Source organism: Arachis hypogaea, chromosome 17, assembly GCF_003086295.3.
Source record: "Arachis hypogaea cultivar Tifrunner chromosome 17, arahy.Tifrunner.gnm2.J5K5, whole genome shotgun sequence".
Lineage (NCBI taxonomy): Eukaryota > Viridiplantae > Streptophyta > Magnoliopsida > Fabales > Fabaceae > Arachis > Arachis hypogaea.
In genome coordinates, this window is record NC_092052.1 from 130,583,288 (window position 1) to 130,594,787 (window position 11,500).

General features: G+C 28.1%; 1 protein-coding gene across 2 annotated transcripts; it reads right to left on the minus strand.

Annotated features, from left to right (window-relative positions):
- Positions 1 to 226: 226 nt before the first annotated feature.
- On the minus strand, positions 227 to 7,908 carry LOC112767056 (MADS-box protein AGL24). Of its 2 annotated transcripts, none has more exons than XM_025812942.2 (9): positions 7,787 to 7,908; positions 6,983 to 7,180; positions 3,238 to 3,316; positions 2,270 to 2,331; positions 2,076 to 2,175; positions 1,800 to 1,841; positions 1,493 to 1,534; positions 1,089 to 1,291; positions 227 to 539 (listed from the first exon to the last, which is right to left on the minus strand). In XM_025812942.2, exons 2-9 carry the CDS (start codon positions 7,162 to 7,164, stop codon positions 521 to 523), a joined length of 729 nt encoding a protein of 242 aa, XP_025668727.1. In that variant the 5' UTR covers positions 7,165 to 7,180; positions 7,787 to 7,908; the 3' UTR covers positions 227 to 520. The 2 variants fall into 2 exon arrangements, with proteins under 2 accessions (XP_025668727.1, XP_025668726.1); XM_025812941.3 differs by lacking the exon at positions 7,787 to 7,908 and adding an exon at positions 7,269 to 7,641.
- Positions 7,909 to 11,500: the final 3,592 nt, after the last annotated feature.

An 11,500-nucleotide genomic window follows, 5' to 3' on the forward strand; every position in this document is an offset into this window, starting at 1 on the left:
TAAATGAATGCATGTGTAAAAAAATTTACATTATTACTACATTAAAATTAAATTCTATAAAACCTTGCAAACTTTTTAAAATTCAAATCCAGAATTTTACACAAAATACTCCAACAAGAAGAAAGTTATATTCTGGATTCAGCAAAAAGTTAAAATAACAAAGTTACTGAAAAAAGTAGTCTCTGTTTTATGAATTTATACGTGAATCTAATTATATAACATCATATCAGTAAAAATAAATATTTTTTATATTGGCCATATAAATAATTATTTAAAATAACAGATATAATTACATAATTATATAAACATTTTATAGTGTATCAAAATTAATTTTTTTTATAGGTTTAATTTCTTTTGTTTTCTTCTTACAACGAATCGATTATTAGTTATTACCCTGATTTAATGGTCCTATACATGTGGGTTCACATGTACTGTAAGACCAACAAAATCACATGATGCTGATTGGCAAACATCTTCACATTTTACACGCCGAAGAGAGGTTAGGTACCTCGCAACACCTTTAGTTAGAGAAGGGCAACCTGTCAAAATAATTAAAAGTACTTGTTCAAAATGTAACTAGAAATTGAATCACATTTTTATAGAACTAAACAGTAAAATAGAATAATATCACTGGAACTTCCTATGAAGATGACACAGTTAATTAACAGAAAAATATTCGATTCATCAGTTAAAGTTAGATTAAGAAAGAAAAAAAATAGATCAATTAATAATTACTCATAAAAAATAAATCAAATATTTTTTCGGTTAAACGCCTGATAGTTGTCAATGTTTAAGTTTGCATCTTCGTATGAAAAGACAACTATAAATATTTTTGTAGTAATTTTTATCAATTTTAATTATACTTTATTTAATACACAGATGATACAAATTATTTTATACAATCATTTAATCATATTTATTTTTAGTATCAAGTGGTGATTTCAAAAAAATAATTGTATTTAATTTGTTGATATAGCAATATATAATTAAGCACATGTAAGAAATTTAATTACTCTCTGTGTATCTATAAAATTAAAGACGGTTTATTCCGAAGCTGAGGGCATGCATGGTATATTAATAATACTTACCCTAACTTGAGAGAAGTGTCTGACGAATCATCCTCTGGAGGAAGGTTACTGCTGCAACTGCTAATGTTATTCATAGATTCTATGAATGAGGTACCTTCCTCATCGTTATTATTATTAATATTATTATTATCATTCCCATCAATAGTATCATCCAAATCCAATAGAAATGGAGGATTATTTTTCCCTTTTCGCAGAACAGCCACCTGCATAGATATTACCTCATCGCTTCATAAACCACAGGGAAAATAAAACTAAATCAATGGGGTTCATATAAAGTGTTATGCAACTATGCAAGAATACTATATCTCTATTTATCAAACATATATATATATATATATATATATATATATATATATATGTATATTTTAATGTAAATTTTGAGTGAGATTAAATTATTTTATTACCTTTTGCTTTAACTGCTTGTTCTCCTCTTCCAACGTAATCCCCTTTCAATTGTTTACGAAGTTCAGGAATGCGCGAATGACAATAAGAAAAAAGGAAAAGTTTAGGGCCAGCAATTTTTGTGTTTTGTAACCAGCATTTAACCATCAAGAGAAAAGTGAGTGATCTCTCATCATTGGATGTAATCTCACACCATTAAAAAAATTATTGATTGCCAATTGATGGTTACAAAACACAAAAATTGCTGACCCCTTAGCACTCCTCTTTATAATAATCATGAAGGAAGCTATCAACGAGTACTGAACAAACCTTATTCTGAAGTTGCAAAATCTCGCCCATAATCCGCTTCTCCTGATCAAATGTGATTGCATCGTTATTATTAAAGTTTAGTTAACATATCATCTAATAAAAATACATATTAAAATTATTAATTGAAAAAAATAATGAAAAATATGTAAAATTTAAAGTTTTAGTACATTTCTTATGTATTTATCAAAAGAAAAAATTTAAAAAATTTTAAAATAATAAAATCAACATGTTACTGTTATTTTTATTATTATTTATTGTCATCATCATGATGATTACCTTCATGCGAATGACACGATCGAGTCCTGTTTCAAGTGTTTTCTCCAAGTTCTGCAAGCCCCTCAAGTCTAATCCTTCAAGATCCTCACCATCCATCCTCCTAATTTATCCATATGTAAAATTAAATAACACTTCTATCATATTTTAATCTTTTTTAATTTTATTTCAACGAGATTGAATATAAATATATGCACCTTAGTTCTTGAGTTCGTTTTGCAACTTCCTCACATAACTTGGCGCTACTATTATCCTCAATCTGCAACGGGAAATCGAAGAACCGGTAACTACTAAGTTGTTAATAGTTTTATCAACTGGAATTTATGGAACCGATCCAAAGCCTAGAAAGAATCAACCTAATAATGGATATGAAAAATTATTTGGAGTCCTACAAATTTTATCTTTTCAATATTTAAATTTTTTATTCTTTTAAATATTAAGAGGATAATTAAAAAGATGAATTAAGACTCCTAATTATTACTCAAGGATTATAATTATACTCGTCTAAAGTGCAAGGTACGTTATGTTACAAAAATTGATCAAAATTGGTACAAAAATTAAAAATCAATATATATAGTTCATATTATATACATGTGCATGTACGTATATAACTAAATTAGTATGATTTTTTTATTAATTATATGCTTTCATATAAAACCGGATAAAACATAAAGGTAGCGTTTGGTGGAGAGACATAGATAAAAAGATTGAGACTGAGAGACAGAAATGAAGAGACAGAGATTGAAATAAATTTTAGTATTCTGTTTGGTGCAAAATGGAAGACAGAAATTGAAATAAGAATAAAATTCTAATTTAATTTGCACAAAAGATAAAATTAGAATTAATTAATTGAAATGAGGATATTTTAGGTATAAAATGTTATTAAAGTTTCAATTTTCATCTTTAAAAATTTTAGTCCCCTGTGTCCCTACATTTTGGAGGTACTGAAATACTGAAATTTTAGAGACAGAGATAAAAATTTTAGTATCAGTCTCTAAACCAACAAAAATAATACTGAATCTCAGTCTTTTCGTCTCTATCTCAATATCTCAAAACAAACGCTACCAAAAGATACTAGTGCATAAGTATATTAATAATAGAGAGATATAAGTCAAAAATAGATATTCATTAATAAACCTAGCTAGTTGAGAATTTATTCCTATACCTGCAGGTTCGGAAGTCTTTCCAATTTGTTGATGTCATGAAAGTGCCCATTATTATACCTTTTAATTGTGTCGTCCAAACTTTTTCAATTCAAAACAAAATGAGAGACAAAGATTAGCCAGAGAACAGGTCAGAAGTAGTAGCCATCAGTCACCATAAACTTAATATTGATCCATTTTTGAAGAAGCAAACATTATGCATGATGGAAAATATATATTTGATTAATAATCCCCAAGTCTCTCATGTCTAACCCGCAATTTCAGATGATCACCAATATATATTTTCAATTTTTCATTGCAATTGCTGCCCCTAATGTTACCAACTAAATAAACATAAATGTCCTCATCATACCACATGCTAGCTAGGTTAATAAATTGTGCATACGGTGAAAAAATAAAATAAAAAATAAAAAATTCCTCATCACGAACATGAATAATTTAGGCATGAAAGTTATAATTCATTATTTATAAATTTAATTTTTATACCATATCAATACCAGTGTAAAGTTTTGATTTGATAGTGTAAAATATAAAAAATGTATTATAAATTATCACATTAATAAAAGCATGTAATTTTTAAATTTACTATTTACAAATTTATCTAAGTATATAAATTTAATTAAATAATTATATAAAAAATTTTATATTATTAATATATTAAAATTAAACTCTTATTTTATTATTTTATTATATCAACGGAAGTCAAATAATAATTAGAAAAAGTATGAAATATATCAAAAAAATATCTTATATAATATAAAAGGTGGTTCATTGGAAGATATATATATATTACATTTAAACTAGTTAGTGCATCTATATTTATAATATCTCCTTAATTTTTTTTATTAAAGTTATCTTTAGGTACTGTCACGACGATACCATTTTTTCTTTTTAATTTAGACTGATAAAAAAATTAATATAAATAGTTATATTAATGGTTAAATATGATTTTGGTCTCTAAAGTAGGGGTTGAAAAATTTTTTCGTCTCCAACCTTTTTTTGCTTACAAAATCGTCCTTAAGGTTCAACATAATTTTAAAATGATATTTCGGACCAAAATACCCTTCTCTTCTTCCTTTTCTTCTTCATCACACAATCAAATGATTTTTAAACAATTCTAGCAGTAATTTCCAGCAATTCAGCACAAAACAGAAAATTATATATACAGTTAACCATTTTCAAATAATTCCAGCAGTAGTTATAGCAAATCAACAATTTCAACGCTTTCATTCCAAACAAATTCAGCAGCAACTTTCAGCAATTCAATTCAAACCAAACACTTTTTAGTATTCTCAGAACCTAATAACCTAAGCTAATCCTATCATACCCACCTAAAATTCACTAACGAAAAATCAAAATCCAACTAAACTAATCCAGAATCAAATCAAGGAACTAAGACTAACCAAAAACAGAAATTGAAACCAAAATGATAACATGGATTATGAAAATAGAAAACAGAAAAGAAGGGACAGGAGAGGCAGTGGTGTTGCGAGAAGCAGGGGTAGTGTAACAGTTGGTGAAGCACCGGCGGTCTGGGCATGACGGGAAAGGGCTGGAGCTACCGTCAGTTCTGGTGTTTTGGTGGCTCTGGTTCCTTCTGCAATAGGGATTGAGGGAGGCACGGGCGAGATAGCGTAAACGGTGCTGGGTGGAGATGGTGGTTCGCGGAGGTGAATGAAGAAGAAGGCGGAACCATGGTGTTGCTAGGGTTAGCGCGAAGGGGAGAAGAGGGAAGAGGGTCGCGGTGGAGATGAGGCAACGGACAATGAAAAAGAAGGGCTCCACGTTGCTGCGCGGTGGTGAATCAGGGGAGGCTCCATGGCTTCATCTTTTTCTTATTTCTTTCTTTCTTTTAGTTGAATGAATATAAATCCATTCCCTTCCAAGTAATTTTGCAGCATTATGTGTTTCTTCTTCTTCTTTGTTTGATTTTTTTTATTTTTATTATTGTTAAAAGAGTAAAACAAAAAGAAACTTGAGAAAGTAAATAAAAAGAAAAAGATGAATTAGAAAAAAAGAAGAAGAAAATTGTGATGATGATGAAAAAAAAGAAGAAGCAACAGCAGAAGATGAGGAGGAGGAAGAGAAAGAGTTTTAAATTATGCAGAACTTATCAGCACACATACACCGAAAATTCTTAAACAATACACTCGAATATTTTCGTGTTACACCAAAATTTGTTACAAATACAGAAAAATGTTTCCTCTAATGCTGCATTTTTTTTCTTCTTCTTCTTTTCCTTATTTCTTTCTTTCTTTTAGTTGAATGAATGTAAGTTCATCCTCTTCCAAGTAATTTTACAGCATTATGTGTTTCTTCTTTTTCTTTATTTGATTTTTTTTTGTTTTTATTCTTGTTAATAGAGTAAATCAAAAAGAAATTTGAAAAGATAAAACAAGAAAAAAATAGATGAATAAGAAAAAAAAATGATGATGAAAAAGAAGAAGAAAAAATAGCAGAAGATAAGGAGGATGGAGAAGAAAAATTTTGAATTATCCATAACTTATCAGCACACATACACCGAAAATTTTTAAACAATACACTCAATATCTTCGTGTTACACCCAAATATCTTTGTGTTACACCCAAATTTGCTGCAAATATAGAAAAATATTTTCTTTAATGCAGAACTTTTACATTACACTCAATTCAAACCATCAACGATAAAACATTATTCACCTATAGAATCATAAACTATTAACGAAAAAATTAATTAGATTTGAACCACACCTCAACCATTTGATTGGATTTAAAATAATAATCAATTTCGTTTTGATTTAATTGACAATCTGAACTTGAATTATTCATTATCTTCAACAACGAGATAACTGATGATGGAGGAGAAAGAGGAAAAGGAATGAGAAGAAGAAATTCCAATGAAAAAAGAAGGAGGAGGAAGAAGTGGTGTTGGTGACGACGACAACGAAAGAGAAAATAACAAAGAAAAAGAAGAACGTACAGCAAGAAGAAGAAGAACGTGCAGTAACGATACGAAGAAGAATGTACGCGCGTAAATATAAATGACTTGGATAGACTTGGATCAAAAAATGATTTATATGCGAAGAATAATTGTTAAATATATCCCGTACAATCGTTATTGTATCTAAAGCCCTAATTAGGATTTCTTAAATCCGAAGATGAACATTTTCTCGAAGGAATATCCCATATATACTAATGACAGTGCATGCATATTTGAATGGAAAAAAAGTGCATATAAATTAAACTTCACAAAACATACATAGATTATGTATGTATGTGCCACAGTATGGTCAATTAATAACAGTTTATTTATATTGATCTCCTCACATTATTCTCAATTCCTGTGCCTACGGTGTAGTACTCAATGTTCAACCTAATATATATATGTCTCTGTGTGGGTTCAACAAGGACATCAGAGAAATGATAAGAACATAGAAAATACTAGTTAGATTGAAAACTCGAAAGTTATAGTTTACTCCATTTAGTACATCTTCCAATCAAATCAAATATACAGTGCGCACATACTAATTATTACCGTCCTGCGATAGTAATAGGTAGAGATATAATTATTCCATATCTTTATATATTAGCTTAAATTTTAAAAATAAATAATATCATTCTATGACATCAAAATTTAACAAATTTATATTATTGAGCAAATTAAAATTAAGAAGTATGTGATTCGAGATATGTTAAACAATATAATAATCTTATTAAATGTATATTAAAATTAATTATCTAAATTTTACTAATAATAATAAGAGCGTACCTGGAACTGGCATAATGAAAGAGCTTGCCGGTAGCTGAGAAAACAATGAGAGCAAGCTCAGCATCACAAAGCACAGAAAGCTCATGAGCCTTCTTCAACAGCCCTCTCCTCCTCTTCGAAAACGTTACCTGCCTTGCCGCTACGTTATCGATCTTCTTTATCTTTATCTTCGTCCTCGTCATCGATCGATCGAACTTTCTGCACAAACAGAAATTTAGGGGGAAAAAAACCCTAAAAATTGAAGAAAGAAAACCCTAGCTAGGTAGGTAACCAAAAACAACAGTACCAATAGTAGTTCTATCTCTTCAGATCTGACTAAAACGGAGAAACCGAAGGGGAAAAATTGAAAGTATGTAGCAGTTGAGGCAGCAAATTAAAAAAGTGAATTAACAAAGCAAGCTAATTAAGCTCATTCATCAAAATAGATATATGAACTTTAATTTGTGTGGTGGTTACTGGTTGCTCTTGATTTTGAGGACTATATAATTAATAATAACCACTTGAACACTACTTCTCCAACATTAATTTGATCGATCTATCCATATATGGAAATAAAACTGAACAAAAGAAATTATTATTATTATTATTATTAGAGCGATTGATGAGTAGTTTGAGGAATAATAAGGAGGAGAAAAGGAATAATAGCGACAAATTCTGGTGATGAGAGAGAGAGAGAGAGAGAGAGAGAGAGAGAGAGAGAGAGAGAGAGAGAGAGAGAGAGAGAGAGAGAGAGAGAGAGGAGAGAGAGAGAGAGAGAGAGAGAGAGAGAGAGAGAGAGAGAGAGAGAGAGAGAGAGAGACTAACCTTGACTGTTGTGAATGCTACTATGGATGGGATGCTGAGAAAGGAAAGGAAGCATTCCCTTTATAGATAAACGATGAACACTTTCCTATTCCGTTTTCTAATTTATTTTTCCTGAATTATATATATTCTATATTATTCTCTTCTTTATTACACATATACAGTCCTTTCATCATTTTCAAGAATAATTTTTTATTTTTTAATTAAGTGGATTATGAAATATTTTTGACATTTTTAAATATATATCTTTTAAAACAATATTAGACATAAATTTGTAATTTTTTTTTATTTTTTATTCAACTACACTCTTATTAATTTATCAAAAAATATTAAAAAAATTGAGAATCAATAATTTTTTTAATAGTTTTCATCATCATTTGATCAACACAAATACTAAATTATCTTTAACAAATAAATTTTATTATTTTATATATGTAAATTTTAAAAAATATAAGTATAAATTGTATTAATTTATGTGTGTAAAATTCTAATAAATATATGTACAAATTATATATTTTGTATGCAAAAAATATCTATAAATATGGATGTAAATTATTGTTGACAAAAAATAATAATATTTACTAATAATATAGTATTCATAAAAAAAAGATTTAATTTCTATAAATAATACATAATTCAAAAATAAAATAATTCTTAATTTTTTTAAATGTACTTCTTTTATTTTAGAATACAAACAAATAAACCCTATATAAATGTTACATAAATCTACAAAAATATAGTAATGTTATGTTCAATTTGTCTCTTTTAGAAGTTTTTTTTTCTATCTCGATCTATTGCACGGGGTGTGTGTCTCTTAGAAGTAATCTTATGCTAATTTTGTAATTTTTTACTTAAAAATGTATGTGAGTTAATAATTAATTATTAGAACATCGTTATTATTATTATTTGGTTTTACAAAAATGTTTTGTGTAGGGGTTACTTTTCGTACACATGATAATAACCATACATATATATACCACAGGCTGTCTGACATGGATGGATGCAATAATGGCATCACCTCTCAGTATTTTTAGTTTTTTTACTACTATTGTATGTACGATGTGGATTAATCAATTTTTAATTAGCTCCACGTGACAACTTGTACTTGTATACCTCTCCTCCCAATATATATAGTTTAGTACCATGTCTCCCAAATTGAGTTATCTCCGATGATGTTTGGATTAAAGAATTTATTATATTGAAAATGTTTTCCATTAACATTTTTTATTTTATTTTTTCCCGAAAGGTATTCCCCACGTATCTGGGAATTAGCAATATTTTGATTTGTTGTTCAGTATGAATTATAGCTGTTTCATTGTTCATGGTAAATTATATGTTGAAGAAATATTACCAACACAGAATTTTTTTTAAAAAAAAATTGTAACCAACAAATATATAAATAGAAATAACAATTAAATGGAGGATAATTTTTGAATATATAAAAGTTGGACACTATTTCAAGTTTTGTACAAAATAGACTTTTTTTTATAGAAATTTTTTTTTATATATAAAAATAGTCTAACGGTACTTACAAATTAAATAGAAGACATTAGGTATAATCTTAAAACGAAAGTAAATATTTTTTATATTGAATTATATGTTGAAAGTGGATGGAGTCTTCTATTTTAGAAAATCTTAATAGGTAGAATAAGAGAGTTTGAGTCTCTTTTATTTTTAAATCTACATCTACATAGAGGTGTTGCAACATAATAAAATGTTTTTTCTATTTTTTCAAATATATTTAAACACTTTTTTCGGTTCGAGAATATTTTCATAAACAATAAATTTTTTTCAATTTAACTTCCTTCTATATATCAGATATTTGAATTTCGCATCAAATAACTAATAAAAGAAGATCAATACATCACAAAAGAAGAGAAATTAACCACAAATAGATTATTAAGAATCTAAATCTTAAAAGAAAAAGCTGAAAAAAAAAATATTTAGATCAAAAAATAAAAATAGTGGAAACAAAAAAAGAAAGAGAAAAGAGAAAGAAATGGCCAAGGAAAAGATAAGTGGAGAATGAAAGAAAAGAAAGAAGAAATGGAAGGAATAGAGAACATGAGACAAAAAAATCATAACTAAGAAAAGGAGAGAGAAAGAAGGAAAAAGGAAGAGAAAAAAAAAGAGCATGTGAATGGAGAGAGGGAGAGAAAAGAAAAAAAAGGAAAAAAAAAAGATCATTGTTCTTTTTTTTTTTTTTACAGAAGAAACAAACTTTTATTTATAAAAAAGTCAAACAACACTTATAAATAACAAACAAAAAATTAGTTCTATAATTAAAAGATAAGATAAATATCTTCTATGTTAAATTATAAACTAGAAGGAGGCATAATGTTCGATTACAAAGAGTATTAAATGATAGAAATCGAGACAAATTTGAATCTCTCTTGTTTTTAAAATTATACAAATATGCTCCAACACAGTTAGATATTTTGTCTTCTTCTTAATTTAGACTTGATATGTAAGCATCTTCATAGATAAAAAGTTTCTCTCTAAATCTCGTTCTCCCAAATCTGAAGATCTGCCACAACTAAAATACCAATAAAAGAGAATGCCACAAAAAAAAAGAATATTAACCATTAGAGGGTTATTAAAAATTAAATCTCTAAAAAAGAGGCTGAAATCATAAACAGAGATAAGAAAAACAAAAAAACAACCAAAAAAAGAGTAGAAAAAAAAGATGGAACGAAAAAATAAAAATGAGGTAGAAAAAGAAGGGAAAAAAAGGGATGGGTGAAAAGTAAAAACCTTTAAAACAGACATTGAAAATGCCAAAAAAACATAAAAGAAGGAGGGAGGGGACAGAAGGGATAAGGAAGAACGTGAGAGATGGAAGAAAGAAAGTAGAGAAGGAGGAAACTTAAGGGAGAGGAGGGAGAGTGGAGGGCCACCACTGCTAAGGTAGGGGTGGCAGCGGCAACCTTCCCACAATAGTTGACTGTGTGTTACTAGGAGAGAGAAAAGAGTTTTTGACAACAGAGAGAAAAGAGTGGGTGATGATATATCTAGTATTGCTTTAAGAACATTCACAACGGTAAAAAAATGGAAGCCCTTTTCACTATTTGTTTAACAAAAAAGAATAATCCAACATTGGAGGAGTAATGGTCTAAATTCTTTCATATTGATCGAGACATTTGGAAGTCCATAAAAAAAAAAGATTTATAAACTTACATCTTTAGTATATAATTCTCACACACACACGAAGTAACGGTAATATAACTGTGTTATTGCTAATAATTTAGTATTGTATTACTTTATATATACTATTCATATACACTTCTATTTTCATAATTTTTTCTAATTTTCTTCAATCTCCTCTAAAATTTTTGAAGCTAAAGTTCTTTTGATATTTTTTTTGTTCAAAAAATGGATCCAAACAAATTCAACTCTTTTTTAAATTATTTATAAAAAAATATTCAAAATTCAAATCCCTAACAATCTCAACCTTTAAATTCTTAAATTTCAAATAAAACTTCACACTACCAAATACATTTGAAAGTCTAAATCCACAAAATTTGCCTAATTTTAATTTTTAAGGTTCCTTATAATAATTAATTTTCTGTGTTCCAACCATATAATCAAAATTCACACACACCATATTATCCATTTTCATCCATATTTAACTCCTCTATCGAAAATGTTATTCTACCATCCTTATGATTTCTAACTCAATTTAGTACATCGAGACATGACTCATTTGGTATTGGTGGC

Bases quoted from the DNA above. Each gene is read 5' to 3' on its own strand.
- LOC112767056 (XM_025812942.2), bottom strand. From the start codon at position 7,164: ATGACGAGGACGAAGATAAAGATAAAGAAGATCGATAACGTAGCGGCA. The intron at 2,176-2,269 runs GTGCATATATTT...TGGATAAATTAG, and splicing joins AAACGAACTCAAGAACTAAG to GAGGATGGATGGTGAGGATC. The intron at 1,535-1,799 runs GTTTGTTCAGTA...AACAATTGAAAG, and splicing joins TTTTGCAACTTCAGAATAAG to GGGATTACGTTGGAAGAGGA.